This window comes from Terrapene carolina, unplaced genomic scaffold, assembly GCF_002925995.2.
Source record: "Terrapene carolina triunguis isolate 2854851 unplaced genomic scaffold, T_m_triunguis-2.0 Scaffold706, whole genome shotgun sequence".
NCBI lineage: Eukaryota > Metazoa > Chordata > Testudines > Emydidae > Terrapene > Terrapene triunguis.
The window spans coordinates 797,266-817,077 of NW_020665057.1; the positions used below are offsets into that span (position 1 = coordinate 797,266).

The 19,812-nt window shown below is 38.9% G+C and overlaps 1 protein-coding gene across 5 annotated transcripts in view; it reads right to left on the reverse strand.

Annotated features, from left to right (window-relative positions):
* Nucleotides 1-19,812, reverse strand: part of PPP3CA (protein phosphatase 3 catalytic subunit alpha) — a 299,763-nt gene that overhangs the window by 91,012 nt on the left and 188,939 nt on the right. For all 5 annotated transcript variants that reach the window (XM_026659824.2, XM_026659823.2, XM_026659826.2 and 2 more), the window contains exon 3: nt 5,731-5,855. In XM_026659824.2, coding sequence (XP_026515609.1) covers nt 5,731-5,855 — 125 coding nt within the window. The remainder of the gene's footprint in view (nt 1-5,730; nt 5,856-19,812) is intronic.

Below are 19,812 nucleotides of genomic sequence, written 5' to 3' on the forward strand. Positions count from 1 at the left end.
GTCTAGGTTGGACATTAGGAAAAAGTTCCTAACTGTCAGGGTGGTTAAACACTGGAATAAATTGCCTAGGGAGGTTGTGGAATCTCCATCTCTGGAGATATTTAAGAGTAGGTTAGATAAATGTCTATCGGGGATGGTCTAGACAGTATTTGGTCCTGCCATGCGGGCAGGGGACTGGACTCGATGACCTCTCGAGGTCCCTTCCAGTCCTAGAATCTATGAATCTATGAATAAACACCAGGGAGGGAAAGGAGTTATTTACGTTAAGGGCCAATGTTGGCACAAGAACAAGTGGATATAAACTGGCCATCAATAAGTTTAGGCTTGAAATTACATGAGGGTTTCTAACCATCGAAGGAGTGATGTTCTGAAACAGGCTTCCAAGGAGAGTATCGGGGTCAATAAACCTAAGTTGCTTTAAGACTGAGCTTGATAAGTTTATGGAGGGGATGGTATGATGAGATTGCCTACAATAGCCTATGGCCCGTCCATGACTGCTATTAGCAAATATCTCGAACAGAGGGGTGTGGGACATAGAGGGGGAGGGCTGAGTTACTACAGAGAATTCTTTCTGAGGTGTCTGGTTGGTGCGTCTACCACATGCTCAAGGTCTAACTGATCGCCATATTTGGGGTCAGGGAGGAATTTGCTCCCAAGTCAGATAGGTAAAAAAAACAAACAGAGTCTCTGCCATCCTCTGAAGCATGGGGCACAGGTCACTTGCCGGTTTGAACTAGAGTAAATGGTGGATACTATAACTTGAAGTATTTAAATCATGATTTGAGGACTTCAGTAACTCAGCCACAGGGTATTGGTCCTACTCCAGGAGTGGGTGGATGTGCCCTGCAATGTGTAGGGGGTCAGAACAGACGATCATGATAGTCTCTTCTGGCCTTACAGTCTAGAATATGCCTAGAGATTTTATTGTGCTAAGTAGCATCAACTATATTTTAATCAACACAAAATGTCTATTTTTGTTTATTCTACATACTCACATTTAATAGATACGCAGTGTGCTTTAATCTCTTCCCTTTGCATTTTCAAATTCCTTCCTCCTACCCTATGCAATTTCCAATTCTGTTTGTAATGATAATGGCTTACATTTATATAGCACCTTTCATCCAGAAGGATTCTGAATACCTGGCAGCCTACAGATAGGGATAATTTCGCCCACCACAGAAACACACCCAGGTCTGAACTGCATTGTGTCAGTTTCAAACTGCTGTGTGTTGTGCAGTGGAAGGCAGAAAGTGACATGTTTTATTTGTATTTCATTAGTACGTTGGCCCACCTTTTTATTCTATTTGGAAGCTGCAAGAAGGCTTAACAGCCCCTTATCTGCACTGTCCAAAATAAAAAGGGAGGTTGGTGGGGGTGGGGAGAGCTCAGCAATGATCTGTAGCACAGACAGGCTCAGGCATTTTTACCATCACGTCATCTAAGCCTGCTCACAGTTGCACTGTGGTAAATGACAGGTCCTAAATTTGCCACAGTAGATGCAATTTAAGTCTTCATTACTTAACTGGATCTCTGACCGTGTAACCTACGTCACGTTAGACAGACTCCACTTTCTATTAAAGCTTATTCCAGGAAAATTATCCTCTTGAGATAAGAGAGTCGATGCTTATCTCGAACAGTGTAAGGCAACCAGAGCGTTCTTTTTCATATCTTTCTAAATTTGCTATAGTAGCTACTGTTGATGCTGTCTCTGGAAGATGGGTCCTGTATGCTGCAGTTCATTAGTCTTAGACCTTTCTCTATGCATCCATCCTATATATACTAGCACTAGCTACTGTTGAAATACTAGCTATCTAGACTGGTTAATTTGGCATCTACAAGATGAGACACGACACTCCACACTGTTTTTTGTTGTGAAGTTGATCAGGACAGATTCAGAGTGAAGATTGCTGTCTACTGAATCACTGAAGTCACTTCTGGCAAGACCTGTTTTTACCATAGGGATCCTACCCAATTATTAACCTAATTCAGCACGCTTAACATAAATCTGGTGGTAGGCCAAAGCAGCATAAACCAGATTACTTCTTTTCCTTCTTGACTTTCCAGTTCTATTTGCCTTAGAATTTTGTTCTGGCACCTTTCACCATAGTATCTGAATGCTTTCCATATTAATAGAGTGGCAAAGTGAGGTAGCTAGTGGATTTGACAGCATCTTTGGATTTGGATTTGACAGCATCTTTGAGGGAAGCAAAGGGGATAAATGCCATTCTGGTGAGACTAGAAAAACTTTCTCAAAAAGAGAAAGGTTTTGCAGCATGACCTAAAGCTGGTCAGAGTCTGTTCCTTCTTCATTTTTCCCCAGGATCATCTTTCTACCACCAAGTCCAGCTCCCTGCCTCAAGGTCTCCCAATACAACATTATTCCTGTGAACCACTTTCCCTTCCTTGTCAGCCACTTACTGAAAGGTGAGAGCGGAGAATCTGCAGTGTTTACTCCTGATTGAACAGCCCTGAATCAAAAGATGCTTGTGATTCAGAAATGTGGCTTTAAAACAAAAGCTGATCCCTAATAAAAGTGACAGGAGCGTGGAGTCAGTCAGGTGACCAGAAAAAAAAATATATTACTTTTTTAAGGATGAAACATATGGATTCACTCTATTTTTAAGCCTTAAAAATAGAAGACAAAGAGTAATTTCTGAACCATGTAAGTGCCAGTTCACATATTTTCTGTGTGTTCATGGTAGCGCCCTATATGGGTGGATAAGTGGCACATTGGGATGGAAACACAATGTAGAACAGGATTTTACAAAATGTACTTTCGCTGATTGGCTGACTGCTTAGTGAAGTCAGAAGTTTTTTTAATCATCTCTTTCATATTGTATTTAAGAATCATTCTTGTCTTGAATCTTGGGGGGTTTCTGGTTATGTCACTCAGTTGTAATGTAAACAGTTGACATGTAAGGCAAACACATTTATTCTAATTGTTACAGCTAAAATTGCATGCAACTGTAAATAAAATGTTCAGCTACCAAATAGTAATGAATTTAGGCTCAGCCCAAGTGTCTAGGATATATTAACTAAGCAAACATGATTCAAGGTGACAGACGGCTATATTGATGGTGTATGCAGTAAAGAAGTGGTTTTTATAGTAGATGTTTAGAATATTATGGTATTAAGTTTTGGATAATACATTTTTATTTACAAAATGCCCCATGATTGAAGGATTTTGTTACTAAAATAAATTTTAAGATGTACTAATAATGCAAACTATTTTTACAGAATCAAAAAAAAAAAAGAGCCCCCTCAAATAAATCATACAATAAATACGTAAACTGGAGAGCAAATAAATGAGCCAGCTTTGCATACATTCTCTGCAAATGCTTTAGCTCTTTGTGACAGTATACTTCCAAAATTTTAGAAGATAAAAGCCTATTGTTGCAGGGACTACGTACTGAAAACATGTGAAATAGTGCTGTGCATTGGATGAAATGGAACACGAGGCTTCTGTGTAATCATATTATAATGAACTGGCCAGTGTTTGTGTGTGTACTGCTCCCTTCTAACCAATGGAATCAGAACTGCTGAACTGTGCATCATAGGGCCTATACTACTAGTAATAACAGATAAAGGAGAGTCTCCTTTAATTCAAATGATAGGGGTCTGAACTTTTGGCGAAGGGGTATCTAATTCATATGTCCAAGGTTACTGTCATTTTGAATAACCAGTTATTTCATGGTGACCAAATCTGATCTGAATTTGGATTAGATTAAATTTGCCAGTTTTGAATTCAGATAAGCATTTGGCAATTTGAAAAAATAATCATTCTGCTGACTTGTCTAATAGCACACCCTCATCCTACAACTGGGTGCAGGAGGATGGACCCTTGTATCTGCACAAAGTCCCATTGTCTTCAGTGGCGCTCTATGGGGGTGCAAGGGTCCTTCTGCATGGGAACAATTGCAGGGTCAGTGCTCTAGGCTGCCCATTAAAAGGCTTGTATTGTAGTTCAGATCTCTCCAAAATTTTATCGGAACTTTCTCTCCCCTGTGCTGATTGCCTGATTCCAATGCCTCCCACTCCTCCCTTCCCTTCCTTTGTCTTTCCATTTAGCTAATTTCCCCCCCACACACACACACACACAGCACTTTACCAAAGCTCACCTAAAGGATTTCAATAAACCATTAAAAAAGTTAAAATAAATCATGGAACTAACATAACATTTGCAAACCATCACTCTGTTCACTCTGCTTGTTTGTTATATCTCTTTGCCAACCCCTTTGTCCCCTGTCTATTTGGATTGTCAGCTATTCAGGGTAGGGATTGTCTCTTATTCTATGTTTGTACAGCACCTAGCACAAAGGAGCCTCATTCTCAGTTGGCCCATAGATAATAAACGTATTAAAACAAAACTAATTTGAAATTCAGATAGGTGAAATTTAGATAAGTGAAAAGAGTGAAATGCATTTTAAAACATGCAGTGCTGGGTGGATTGATTTAACTAAACTATTTTAATCATGATTTAAATCAGCAAGCAGGACACCTTGATTTACATCATCAGTTTTAATTTTGTTTTGAAATTTTTAGTTATTTTCCTAAAGAAAGGTTGATTCTTGTTGCTTAAATAGTCCTAAATCATTTTGATTTGCCCAATAAATATAGCCTTTACGCTATATTTTTACTTCTTTTTTGCTAACCAGGAGGATACATTACATCTGTATACAATTATTAAGCAATTTTATAGCTTAATATATTTATTCAGATTCTTAATTTTTAAATATTTTATTGTGTTAGAAAATGGTGAATGATACACTTCTTATTTACTAAATGATTAATTTTTTTCTTGTGATTTGTGTAAAGCTTAGTTTGGATGCAAATTGGAACTCAAAATGCACAAAACAGCATTTTAAAATGTGTTTTATTAGTTAAATAAACTACCTTAAAATGTGCTGGATACATAAGATATATGTTTTGAAAAAACATTTTATTATATTTAAAACTAAATTATTAAAAAACATATCTGTGCCATGACCAAGGCTCCTAGGCACTACAATAACACAAGTAAATAAATAACAGAATGAATAAATAAATAACAACAATAATAAACTGTAGTTGGTAAATTGATCTGGTCATTTCTGGTCACTATGTCTTTCAAAATTTTAGAACTAGCAGATCTCATCCCCTCACACCTACTGTTTATTCATAGAGTGGAACAGAAAAACAAGTATTCCTGCTTTTTTAGCTCCCAATCAGTTTCCTAACTTTGAATGAACTAGTCATTGAACTAATTTAGCTGAATAAACAAAAGAAGAAAATATTCCCTCTGCATCTGCAGAAAAGACTACTGCTGTCAAATGCTGGATTAGCGCTTCAACAAATTCTGGTTTAAGGTCGTTAGCCAGTGACTTCCACCAGTTCAGAGGTTTGATTTTCTTTAAAACTTCAGCAGCACACATGATTGCTTAATTTTTTTAACATTCAATTTTACACTGTTTTAACAGATTATGGTAAATATAGGCCTTAACATAGATTGTTATAATTTCAAATTGGTTTATTTGAAAATGTATTTTTAAACTAATAAAGGACCTTTTATGAAAAAACACTTATTTTTTCCACCCTAATACAGTGACATTTTAACTGAAACAAATTCTGTCCCCATGCTTGCTGTTCATAGTGATTTCTATTAAGATCTCAGACAGCCATGCATTTGTCCGAGTATTATTAAAATCACACTGCAAGTAGCCTTGTATTCAAAAAGAGAAATAGCAAACTTACTTCAATACTGAAGTACCCTCTGTCCACATAGTCCCCCAAGAAGAGGTACCGTGTGTTGGCAGGAGAACCTCCTACTTCAAACAGCTTCATCAAATCGAAGAATTGTCCATGGATGTCCCCACAAACTAGGAGAAATTAAAATAGCAGTTTGTTACATCATCAGTTCAATTAGTGTTACTAGGTTAAGCACACACAATTTTAAAGTATTTACCTTAATAATAAAAATGCTGTATTATATTCTATTGTTCACCAGCTATATTCTGTGTGCCAGCTTACAATTTATTAGGGTGACCAGATGTCCCGATTTTATAGGGACAGTCCCAATATTTGGGGCTTTTTTTTAATATGGGCTCCTATTACCCTCCACCCCCATCCCGATTTTTCACACTTGCTATCTGGTCACCCTACAATTTATATCTACATTGACATGATTGGTGAGGGTGGGCTGCCGGTCAGCAGAAATTGATGACAAATCCTGAGTAAAAACATAACCATTTTTCACTTTTTCATACATCTACATCTATTGTACAAAAGGTTACCCCATGATTCAAGTAGTGCTTTTAGACTGGTGTTTTAGAAATGACTTGAGATACATTAAAATGTATTTATGCATATTTTATTTTTTAAAAATGCCCATCTCTTGCTATGGCCACTTTGTGCAAAACATATAATATTGATAATTAAAGGACGCACCAAAAATATCCAGAATAAGAAAACATGCTCAACATATTAGTCCCTTCAAACAGTCTCATTCCCTCCTCCAATTATCACTGTCTACCTGCCCTGTCCCCAAATCCATGTGAATATCAGTGGGCCTTGCAGCATGCATGGAAGGTCAACAAACAAGGCAGTACAACATAACTGATTGGTTAATTCACACAAAAGTCTCTCACTTCTGTGTTATACATACATAGAGTCAAAATAGGAAGAAACATGATAGAAAATAATTTACTACTTCTCTAGGTGCATGCTTCCAAATAATTGGGCACATTTTTGTGCCTAACAAGCAATAAATTCACATAAGCTTTTGCATCAATTTCTGCATAAAGGTCTTACTGTCCTATTGAAAATCATGCCTCAAAATTATTTCATGCTGTGAAGAAGCTGAAATCACTTCTCCATATAGATTCAATAGTACAGCAGCTGTAATAAAGTTCCACCAAATTAAAAACCCCACAACAATGCAAACATCAATAATATCTCATTGACTCGTCACAGTACAGTGTCACATATTCTTTACTTTTAGTTACAAGAAACCAGACTCTCTTTTTCAAAGTATATAATAACTTCAGAATGGGGGAAATGTAGTAGTGATCTATATTATTATAGGTTTCAGAGTAGCAGCCGTGTTAGTCTGTATCCGCAAAAAGAACAGGAGTACTTGTGGCACCTTATAGTCTCTGCTCAACAATGGCAACAGTAGAACTAGGGTTGCCAGATGACCGGTTTAGGACAGCTCCGGTCAGCACTGCTGTCTGGGCCATTAAAAGTCCGGTTTACGGCACAGCGGGGCTAAGGTAGGCTTCCTAACTGCCCTAGCTCCGCACAACTCCTGGAAGCGTCTGGCATGTCCAGCTCCTCACTGCAGGGGCTGCCAGGGAGGCTCCACATGCTGCCCTTGCCCTGAGTGCCGGCTCCGTAGCTCCCATTGGCTCCACCTAGGAGCTGGACATGTCGGCAGCTTCTGGGAGCCACCTGAGGTAAGCGCCGCCTGGCCGGAGCTTGCACCCCAAACCTCCTTTGCACCCCAACCTCCTGCCCCAGGTCGGAATCCCCTCCTGTGCCCAAACTCCCTCCCCTCCTAGAGTCCACACCCCGTATCCCCTGCCACACCCCAGCTCCCTGCCCAAGCCCTGAGCCCCTTCCTGCACCCCAAGCCCCTCATCCCTGGGCCCACCCCAGAGCCCATGCCCTCAGCTGGAGCCCGCACTCCCTCCTGCACCGCAGCCCCCTGCCCCAGCATGGAGCCCCCTCTTGCACCCCAAACCCCTCGTACCTGGCCCCACCCCGGAGCCCGCACCTCCAGCCGAAGCTCTCACCCCCTCCCACACCCCAACACTCTGCCCCAGCCTGGTGAAAGTGAGTGTGTGGGGGAGAGGGCGAGTGACAGAGGGAGGGGGGATGGAGTGAGTGGGGGCGGGGCCTCAGAGAATGGGTGGAGCAGAGCGGGTCCCTGGGGAAGGGGTGGGACAGAGACAGGGCAAGGGTGTTTGGGTTTGTGCCATTAGAAAGTTGGCAACCCTATGTAGAGCAAATAATAAAATATAGCAAAGGTGGTGATCATGCATACCTTACTCTCATGAGTACCTATGTGAAGTTAGAGATACCACTTATGAGTTAGGCCTGCAGGATCAGCTTCTATGCTCTCTTTTCTCCTTTGCTGTGCATCGGTGTACACTATGAAGTAAAGACTGCATAACTACAGTTCTTTAAAAAAAAAAATGAGTTTCTTCCATCAAATAGCGTAACTACATAAGACTAGGGCTCTTTCACCAGTTTTGTATTACACTGTGTAATCTTTTCTTTCCAGGTGACATTTTATTTTCATGAGTTTTGAGATAGGAAAGTGTTACTTAAGACACCTTCATCTGAAAGTGATTTCCAGCAAAGGATAATAACTATCATTCTATAACAACGCAAAAATAAAGTTTAAATTTAAATCCTCACACAACATGATGGAAAAGCTGTCTTTGTAAAGTCTTTTTTTTTTTTTTTTTTAAGATGAAGCTGTCATTATCTGCAATAAAGGAAAATTCTGGATCAATTTTCTTTATGTAATTGGTTTAGCTAGCAAACTGTTTCAAATGGGCTGTGTTCCTCTGTGTACATATAGTGAGCAGAGAAGAGCAGCAAGTCTGAGAACTAGAGCCAGAAAACCTGTCCTCTTCAATTCAGACTGAGAAACTTTTTAGTATAATAAAGTAGTACAATTCTAACAATTAAAAATGCATGAAAATCTGAAATGTAAGATGGTTGAGAGATTCTGAATGAATGTAGAATTATCATGACCAGGGCCGCTCCAGCTTTTTTGCCTCCCCAAGCAGCGAAGTGAGGAAAAAAACAAAAACAAAACAAAAAACAACCCACAAGCCGATCGGCGGCACTTCGGCAGCAACTCAATAGCACCGCTTCATTCTTCTGGGGCAATTAGGCAGCGAGTCCTTTGCTCCCTCTCTTCCTCTTCGGCAGCAGCCCAAAGAGGAGGAGAGGGACTGAGGGACCTGCCACCGAATTCCCGGACGTGCCGCCCCCTCTTTCCATTGGCCGCCCCAAGCACCTGCTTCCTTCGCTGGTGCCTGGAGCTGGCCCTGATCATGACTACAGGAAAAGGCAAAGCTACTTCATGTTAACAGGGGTGTGTGTACATGTATATGTTTGCAATGGTGAAGAGGACATTTCAGAGAAATTCATAAGTAAGACCTGCTTAGAAAGAAATATTTCTATTTCCATCAATTTGTTATAAATGGAAATGAAGAACAGAGTACAATTATAAACAGGGTGGAGAAAACCCAAAATTTGCAGAATCCTGTCCCTTCAAGCTCTATTTTTATTATTATTAAGCAGTTGATGAAAATTCCTGTAAATTTACAAACAGTATTCAATTCTCATCTATTCATGGTTGGCTTCAAAAAGTGTATATCCAGAAACCGCTTTCAGAAAAGACACTTGAAAACCAAGGGGAAAAAAAAAAAATCAAAGTAACAGTTTATTCCTAAACAACAGGAACAAACTGAATTATAAGCATAAAACTAGCAGGGAATCTTGTCTGCAGAAACTGAAAAGATGTGGCTTAGGAACAGAGGACAACAGATGAGTTATGATCATATACGATGCCCATGTCCCAAAATTTCAGTAATAAGGTCAACATTTTACATACATTCAGATTTGTATTTTGTATGGACTATCATAAAGGGAGCTGAAGAACTTTTCATTTTCACAGTTTTAATATATACTTTTAAAATATCCTGTCAGCATCCAATTTGTGTCCAAGTTTTTGGTTGGATGTTAACGTTTGGAACTAGAGAATTGAATAGGTATGTCCCAGGAACTGTGAAAAACATAATTGACTTGATAGGTTATTTTTTGGGGTGCTGTTCAACCCACTTTCACCCCTCAGTTATACTTTTCAAATTTTGGAGACTCTTGGACAATAATGTAATTATTTCTGATTCTCATTTGGGGGAAAAATGTTTGCTTGCTATTTTTACCTCCCCTCTTGCTCCCTTTTTTCTCAGAGGTGGTCTCCTTTCCTGGTTGTAGGAGTATGGAATAGGGGGTCAAATCTGATGAGGGGGATGATAAGGACAATTAGCAGCACCTATTGGCATCTGCCACCTGCTTCCACTGCCAAGAGGGATCCAGAACTTGAAGAGGTCTGGAACCAGTAGGGGCTACTCCTACAGCTCATTCTTTCCCACTCCGTTATGGGAGGAGCACATGAAGAGAACTAGATGGGAGGCTCATAGAACGGATTGAGGCTGGAAGATAAATGACAGCACTAGCAATTCTTTGGGAATAGAGGAACTTCCGAACCCCTCCTCTGCTATAAAGTGAATTGCTTTAGGCTTGTCTACACTTACAGTGCTGCAATGGTGCAGCTGTGCCACTTGTAGTACTTAGCGAAGACGCTACCTTCACTGATGGGAGAGCTTTCCTCTTGGCACACCAAGGGAGCGGTAGCTATGTCGATGGGCGAAGCCCTCACGTCGATATATCGCTCTCTACAGTGGAGGTTAGGTTGGTGTAACTATATTGCTCAGGGGTGTGGCTTTTCCGACATAGTGATACCGACATTAGTGGATAGTGTAGACCAAGTCTCAGATTCTTATGTCTACAGCAAAATCTATGAACCTGAGAAGATGCTTATGAAATATACTGAAGATTCCCCATCCCCATCCCGGATAGCTTTAAAAAAAAAAAACTCACCCAAATTGAGAGAGGAATAGCAAAGCCTAATAAAATAAGGAACAAACTCACTCTGTTTCCTTCTCAGAAGTTCCTCAGCTACATTTCTAAAATGTATAGCTGTAGAAGGAAAAAGCTGCCACGAATTCTATTCATATAGGATTTCTGAGGGGAATCAGAGGCCATTACTTTTGGGCTATGTCAGGCATCATATTTTGGCAAAGGCGACCAACCCGTTTATAATTGGTGGATATGGCAAGAATAGAGAAAAAAAATGAATAAAACAACACAAAAATATTTTCCATTCAGAAAGCTGGCAAAACCACTTATCAACTTCTACCATGGCTTGAGCCATATCTTAGGGGACATGATAGGGCTAGCAAGGTAACACTCTGTCACTATTAGATCAATAGGCATGATGCAGCAAACATTATTCCGCATCCCCTCCACAGTGCCTGCTTTACAAAGCTCTTTTTTAAGGTACATATTAGCTCCCTTTATGATGTGCTTTATTCAGATAAAAGGTTTAAAAGCATGGTAGTTACTATCTTGTAATAATTTCTCATCTGCAGGCATTAATATAGCATTTGAGGTCCCACTGAAATTCAGATGAAGTGGGTGCCTAACTTTCCTTTGCGTAGTCGAAAACATCCCCTTTTACCATTAAAGAGGCACTATCAGGTGGCATACTCGGCATATTCAAAATATGATCATAGCTGGACTATAACTCCTTTTCTCTCACTCACTTTCTTTTAAGAAACACAATAGCTCTTAGTGAAACTCTCCCATATCAAAGTTATGCACTTGTGCTGTGAGCACATCTCATCAAAATGGTACAATTTAGTTTCTGTTTGAGACCTACACAAAACAGTTGGGGGTCTGTATAATAAGGGAGGGGTTTTTTTCCTCACCAGCGCTGGAATGCTATTCTTCAGGCACACAGAGAAGACATAGCACCATATTTCTTATTGTTATTATTTCAAACTCTTTACTTATATCACAGCATCACCCAGATCTCCAAACAGGGTCAAGGCCCCATTGTTCTAGGCTAAATAATGAACTTACCTTTACAGTTGTGTATGAGGACTAATCATCTGCAAAACGTTCTTGTATTAGGGTTCTCTAACCCTCTAACCTGAGGGTTAGTTTAGTTTATTGTCCATGTTACCTTACAGCTAATAGCAAAAAAATGCTGTGATCAGCTTACTGACTCTAGTGAGCAAACAATGATCACTCTCTATTACCGTACGTGCATGTTCATGAAATTCTAACAGAGATCCTGGAAGTGAGCTGAAAGTGCAATGTTTTGTTAGACATGTGCCTCAGCAACTTTCCCTGATAGTTCTGGGCCCACCCTGCTGTCTTCATCAAAGCTTCCATTGACTTCCAGTTTTTTATTATATTTGTGGTTTTCAATTAAAGAATGCAGAGAGAGAACTTTCCAAGTGTAGCTTACAACTTTTGTCTATTAAAAAAAGTTCACCTCACTGCAAAAAATAAAATCTCCAAACAGAAACCCTTCATTAGAAGCAATCAACTATATGTTTTTATCTTTCTCTCTCTCTCTCTCTCTGTGTCTGTATATCAGCTTTTTGACACTGTGGTAATGAAGATTAAAAATAGTAACAATTCTACTACATTAAAACTCATTTTAACATCCTGTAGGACATCAATGATGTTTCTGTAAAATGTTTTCCAAACAAACCCACCTTAATTGCCAATCAATGTGTATGTTGTAAAAAGCAGAATTGAGTCCAGGAACAAAAAGGATTGTTGTCATATTATCAAAGTATTGTGTCGGCAACGGAAGAAACACTATCTTAAGACTCAGAGTGTTTCTATATTAGTAGTTACTAACTCATTAGGAGATCCTACTCTGTTGAAACCAGTCAGGGGATCTAAGGAGGAGCTACAAATCTATAGAACATTCTGGCAAAACCTACCAGGATTCCCTTTCCCTCAAATCTAGCAAGTGCTGAAAAATACTCAATTAATAGTCAAATACTTCGAATATGTGCCTGTGACCCTGAATGTCAAATGGCAAAGGGCTCACTATTCTGTAAACACAGCTGTTACCAGATACAAACTCACTACATCTAACACACTGATGTCATAATATTTATCCAAAAAAAGTATCATGTAAGGAATTAAATGAAAACTGGTGACTCTCTGGTCATTAATAATATTGCTTGATGCATGGACAGTTAGTGTGTCAAGAGTTATGTATATGTGTTGGAAATATCTGCGTAAAATATGCTAAGACCAAGCAATCTAAGTAGAGTGGATAAACAGGTTTCTCCTAGACAAAAGGTATGTGGATTTGCCAGACTGCCTGGTTTAAACTTTGTAAGCCAAAACCAATAAAAAAATATATTTCCGTTTAAGGTAAACAAACGGAACAAACCAATAGAAAGAGCTAATTAACAAGTGGATGGAAAAAGGGATCTGGAACCTGCATCAAAGGAACAAATATCAGGGGAGACTACCTTTGTCTGGAGTTACTTTGAAAAAAAAATCTATTTCAAAGGTTTTTGGAACGATAAGAAGAGGGGAGAAAAGATATTGCGGGGACCCATCACCTAAGAGACAAAAGGGCCAGTGCTCTTTGAATCTGAAAAGTGGATCCTCCCCCAGCCATGTGGATTGAGGATGCTGAGAACTAACTGAGAAATTCTCTGAGGCCAGGATTGTAAATCTGTTAAATTTTAGATACTAGAAAGCATGTTTTATTTTTGCTTTATTTGTAACCATTTTCTGCTTCTACTATCCTAGTTTACTATCATTTAAATCTCTGTTCTTTATTAATAAACTTAGTTTTGGTTTTACCACAAAATTATCTCAGTGCTATGTATTAAAGTAAAGCATGGGTCCTCAGCTAAATAGTTTTAGTAATAATAGTGAACATGAGCTTCTTTTATTAAGAGACATAATGATGCAGGAAGAATGTTATCCGTCTTCTGAAAAATTGTTTCTTTCATTGAAAATGAAGGTTGACTGAATTAGGGAAATAAGTTAATGCCTTAAACTGTATTACAAACAAGGCTCACAGAAAGCAGGCTTCAGCACACAAATGTGCAATAGCTTTTAAAATCTGTGGAAAATATACCCACTAATTTCATTTTACTTCAGAAAGCACATCTATTGTTAATAATAATAATAAAAAACATCTGAATCGTTCTTTAAGCACTGCACCAATTTTCTTAAATAAAACTCAAACCTACTACCAGATTTCTAAATTTTCTGCTCTTTGGCCCCCATTGCAAGTTAACATTCCATACAAATTGCATATTGCAGGAATATTACAGTCTTTGAGTTTTATTAAGCCCCAGTGCTGAGTGCATGAACTTTCAAGGAATATCGTCTGCTGCCACACCAATCCAAAATTATTAAGATGCAGAGTTTTCCAAGCAGTTTCCTTGCAGGATCACAAGCAAATATTGCACCACAATTTTTTTGTATGAAACACAAATGACATCCATAGGCAGTTGGTCACTAAAACAGAATTATACTTTTCACTCCCAATGTATACATTATCTTTTGAAGGCTTCATAAAACTGTGGTTAAATTTAAATATGTTTATCATTTATATACAGGCACATACATGTAAATACATATTCTGTCTTTATGTGAGACAAATTTAAAACACTTTCAAAACTCCTTAGTTCAATCAAACAGAGTATTTCAAGTCTAAAATCATTCAGACTGCTCATGAAGTAACACACTGTTTTAGAAAAATATTAATCTCTTACTCTTAAGATGGAGCTTTATTTGAACATGTTTGATATGCTAAGTGTATTGCACAACACAGCTCTCTGTGTTTCTGACAGACATACTCTACTTGGTGATATTCATACTGGTTAGCTAACACGATCATTATAATAAGCTTTCTTTTGCCCTCTTTCTTGTCACTGAATGCAAAGCTGGTGAGTTTATACTATCAAGGTGAGGCAACATCAATGGAGAACTGCAATTAAATTTTTTCACCGACAATAAAGAGGGGCCAATTAGGGCAAACAGGTGCAGTGATGGAAAGGAAACCTACCAATGGACTATTTATATTTCAATGCTCATTGATTTTCACTTTCAAGAATTGCTGTGTTGCAACAGTCAAAGGCACCAGAACCTCATGTGAACAGTAATAATTGATAAGTGCAACACACACCTACACGCTCACACACCCTTTGATAAAGTCAAGTTAAGGTTGCAGGCACCTGCTGCCATCAGTAGTTTGAGAACATGTTATCTGTTAAGAACATTAAAGTTCAAAACACAGTAAACAACATGCCCACATCCCTCGTAAACATCAGGAAACCAGAAAATGCACAAGAAAGATGTATTTTTCAAGCAAGCCACTCGAAACTAACAGACATGCCTGTAGTGATGGCAGCCTATCATCTTCCCTTTTTCCTGAGGTGTCAAATGTACATTGTAGAACACTTTTCTATAATTTGTTCCATACAAACATGTTTTTAGTTCTAAGCATGATATGTGGTCATTCTGCTCTGAGACGGGTTAAAATTTTACTCTCTTGATCAGCCTGAGTGCTTGTAATGGCCGTCAGTGTTCTCTACGACTCTATTTTGTGGTAAAACCACATAGATCGAGTTACATTAAAGTGGAGAAAATGGGGTGAAGGAATAGTAGGAAGTAGAAAGGATGCAGTGAAAAGAAAAATAGTGATGGCTCTGCAGACATCAAATCATCTCATGGTTAAGTGGGAGGCAGAACAGGCCCAAGTCTTGCATCTGCAAACACTTCAGATGTTAAGGCCAAAGAGATATCCTTAGTGTTAGTTTTTCAAAAGAGATTTCAAATGGCCCTATACAATTACTTTATTGCTTATGTCAGCAGAATTTTTACTGTCTCTCTAAATCAAAAGCATTTCAGTCAAGACTGGCAGAGCAAGCACACTGCTTCATTCCGTGAAAAGCAATAGAAAAAACAGGGTCTTGGGAAACAGCCTCCAATTGTTGTGAAAGTTATAGGTGGAGGGAAAGACCCACCTCCAACTCCCCAATTTGAATAGTTTAGGACAATGAGAGTTGATATAATGATAACAGCGTGGAGACAATTGGGCTGTTTTCAGCCTCAGAGTAAGGTTAAGCAGGAGTAGAAAGGGGACTTTTGAGTGCTGTTGTTGCAAAATCTATGGGGGAGAAGATCCTTCTTGAGTATTTGGGGAGGAGGAGAGCAGGATATAGATATAATTTCCTATATATAGATATAGGAGTAGATATAATTTCCTCTTCTAAAAGTTCCCCTTCCCTGCTACCCAGTGTCAGAGGTGAAAAGTCACTGGCCCCCCACTGCTTCTTCCAGAAGATGGAAAAGGTAAATAAATAATTACATAGTAAGGGTTACTGGACCTGGCACTAATACTCCATCAGCAAACCTATTGATTTGAATGGGATAACTTTTGGAGTAAAGTACTACTTCAGCGTAAGGGGAGGAGGCGGAGATTTCTCATTCATATCCCTAGATCTCAAAATACTTTGTAATGGTGGAGAAGTATTATCCTTTACAGATGGGTAAAACCAAGGCACAGAAAATCAAATGACTTGTCCAAGATCACATAGTGAGTCAGTGGCAGAACAAGGAATAGCATTCAGATCTCCTGACTCCCAGACCCATTTCCATTCATTAGAACAGCTGCTCCTCGATGAAGGGGGAAGGGTCTGAAGAGGAGGGAAGAAAAGGTTATACTATCAGCAGAAAACCAAGCAAAACTTGTCAGTTTCTAAAAGTTTAGTATAAAATATGTTTGATCTAAGTTTTGTCAGGTTCAAGTCCAAAATTAAACTAAAATTCAGGGACTTTTTTTTTTTTTTTAGAGGAGGGAAGAGGAAATGAACTGAGATAAACTGAAAACAAAGCCAAAAGGTTTGCAAACAAATTAAGATGAATTTTTCACAGCTCTGAATACTATACACCTTTCTAAAAATATCTAAAAAATAATTTGTAATACTACATTTTATTCTGGGATTATCTTCTGAGTCATGCTTTAAATTTTAATATAGTCCAGCACATAAAATATATAATTTCATAATTGCAATTATTCAGAGTGTTACATCTTTTCTAGTAACATGAGAGAAAAAGACATCCATTAATATATTGTTGGATAATATTTATTCAGAGTCAGCTATCTGCAGTTAAAAAATAATTTGGAGTGTGTCCTTCCCAATTTAATGAGATAATCTTTTTGTGGAGGATTTAATTGAACTCTTAATAAAACCAGGTTTCTTCTGATAGTTAATGGGTTTCTGTCAGAAGTACAAAGTCCAACCACTGTAATTTTAAAACAAAAGTCACAAGTAGCTCACACAGCTAGTAATAATTATATTAATGTCTTTCAGTAAATTACCGTTTTTTCATGTGGGTCAAAATGCTGTCTTCATTATTTACAAGGGCATTTTGTAAATAGTGGCTTTGCTTGCTTTTCTTTCCGTACAATTTTAGACCACTATTTCATTCATACATTTATTGTTACCTCCTGGGCAGCCAGCAGTTTCCAGGATCATGTGCATGATGAATATTAGCCTGTAGAGAAATAGGTTTTTGGATGCTAAAAGTTGGTAAGTGCAAAAGCCGGATGGCTGTAAAAGGCAATTTTTTTATGTGGATACTATTTGATGTCACTGTTTCCTCATGTTATACCACATGCAGACTTGTTCTGTGGCTCCTCACTCCTCCTCCCACCCCTTTTTAAAACACAAAAAACAATCAGAACTTATTTTAAAACAAAAAGCATCTTTTCTCATTCTGCTCCTTGCTCATTAACAGAGTAATTTGCCTGAATGTGGGAAATCAGAGTATTTATTTGGCACATAACTATGTATGCATAGAACTGTCCTTAGACCAGCTACAAACTGATTCATTCCTCTTTGGGTATATTCTTCCTCTTCAATTTCCTCTGCTGACAAAAGATGCTTATGTAGTGTCTTTAGTAGGGGATAAAGTTCAAATGCTGATTGTTTAAGACTCAGTGTTGCTGGTCATTAACCAATTGCATGGGCCTCCAGAAGCTAACATGCCTGAGTAAGAGTGGGTAGCTTGTTTTATGGCAAATTTCATTTTTTCCCATCTTTGTACCAGAGGAGCTTGAAACAAGGGATGAACAGGGTCATAAAATTGTTAAGGATCAATTTTTATTTTCTCAGCAAAGACCTATTTCAAAAATATATGTCTGCTGAAAACTGGTTTGGAATCTTAGAACCTTCCGTTCCTCATTGCTGCTGATGAGAATTACTGTAGCAAGCCAAGGACAAAAACCAAGTCCAACTAACAAGTGAAATAACCTTGCTTGTGTGTATTTAAAGGCTAGGAACATTCGAAACTGATACAATTTGAACAGGACTATGGGCCAAATTCAGAAGTGACATAAATGATGTTATACTTTTAAAAAAAAAAACCCAAAACAACAGGCTTTTGAAGCCATTGGGAACACTGATGGAATTCACCCCGGAAAGGGTTCATGCGACTCAGAAGGGGTTAAGTAACCTGATAGGCCACACCTGAGGGAGAGCTAGATTTGATAGGCAAGCACTGACTGAGGGTGGAGCCCAGCTAGACAGGAGCAGATGGGGCTGGTATAAGGCCCAGAAGCTAAGGCAGAAGGAGGCTTCAGCATGGATGCCTGTAGTCACTCTGAGTTTAGAGAGGGAAAAGGAGGAAACTCAGGGAGAAAGTAGAAGTACTAGGATCCTAGCCCTGTGGGAAGGGCTTACCCAGAGAAGTGGTGGAGAAAGAAACCTGATAGAGATGCAATAGGAAGCATCCCAGGGAAACAACAGCAGGGTTTTGGGATGGAACACACCTCGACTAGTAGGGTCCCTGTACTGGAATCCAGAGTAGTGGGCAGCCAAGGTTCCCCTACTAGTTACTGGGGAAGTGGCATAGCCTTGAATTGGAGAACTGTTGGAAACAATAGCCAGTCCAGTGAAACTTTGATACTCTGGAAAGGGGAAACCCCATAGTGACCTGGCTGTAGGGCCGAGCCATGAAGAGGAAGCACTGCAATTCCTGGAGCGTGAGAGAAAAGGAAGGGAGCATTAGACTGGGTGGAGTGATTCCTCACACGCCACCACAAGGGGGTGCTGCAGTGGTGATCAGAACCCTGAGACAGGAACATTAATAATGAATGCAGCTGGGGCAAAACTAAGTGGTAATTATATATATGGCAGTTGTTGTGACAGGACATAAAACAGCATAAAGATCATACAAAAGGAGGGTAGCAAGTCAGACTTTTAGCAGGGAAGATAATTCAAAGTGCAGAAGAGAGAAGATAATAAAAAGAAATGACCATTTACAACTCCTGCGAGTTTGGCCCTATGTTATGTGCACTCAGCAGTGGTCTAAAATGTCATGCCCTTCAGATTTCTGATGCAAGATTATGAGATATGCTCTTTAATGATCCAGCAGAAAGATATTAAGAAACAGTTTAAATATTTTACAGCCAAACAGACTAGAGATTGAACAGGCAAAATTTAAAATGTAAATGAAATCTCTACCTGAATGGATGTCCTCTGTCTTACCCTCTATAGCAGCATTATAAAAGGCTTCCATAGTTTGGCCAAAGCTCAGCTGAGCAGAGTACCCAAGAGGGCGACCAGAAACAATATCCACAACCAGAAAAGAAGAGCCCCAAATACAATACTGTATATAGCAATAAATCTCAGAGATAGAATTTAATTAAAATCCTCTATATGCACCCAGGATAGAGAGTCTAAAAGCAATCACACAAGGGGGAAAAAAACCCAATCGAATCATTTCTAGTGGTTAGCAGTATTTTATAGCTCTATGAGAGATTTTCAGAGCTGCCCAGAGTATCTTGCCACACATTCCATTAATTTTAATGAAAGATATATGCCTAATTGCCCTGGATTTCTCTGAAAAATTGCAACTCCAAGCTGTAATCCTTTGCACAGAATCTTGGGGGACAGGGGGTTCCTCCAGGTAGTATATAAAGAACTGCTTGTGCTAGATTACATGTTAATATAACTGACAATAACACTTGTAGCTATTTGCCATGATTTGCTAGTCACAAAGCATTTTCGTGGTAAGGGAGACTGGACTCATGAATAATCAGATGCTATTTCTACATCCAATTCACCCCACTGTTAATTGACCATATTAACAACAACTAGACTAATAACTGAAATCCAATACTGAACACAGTCA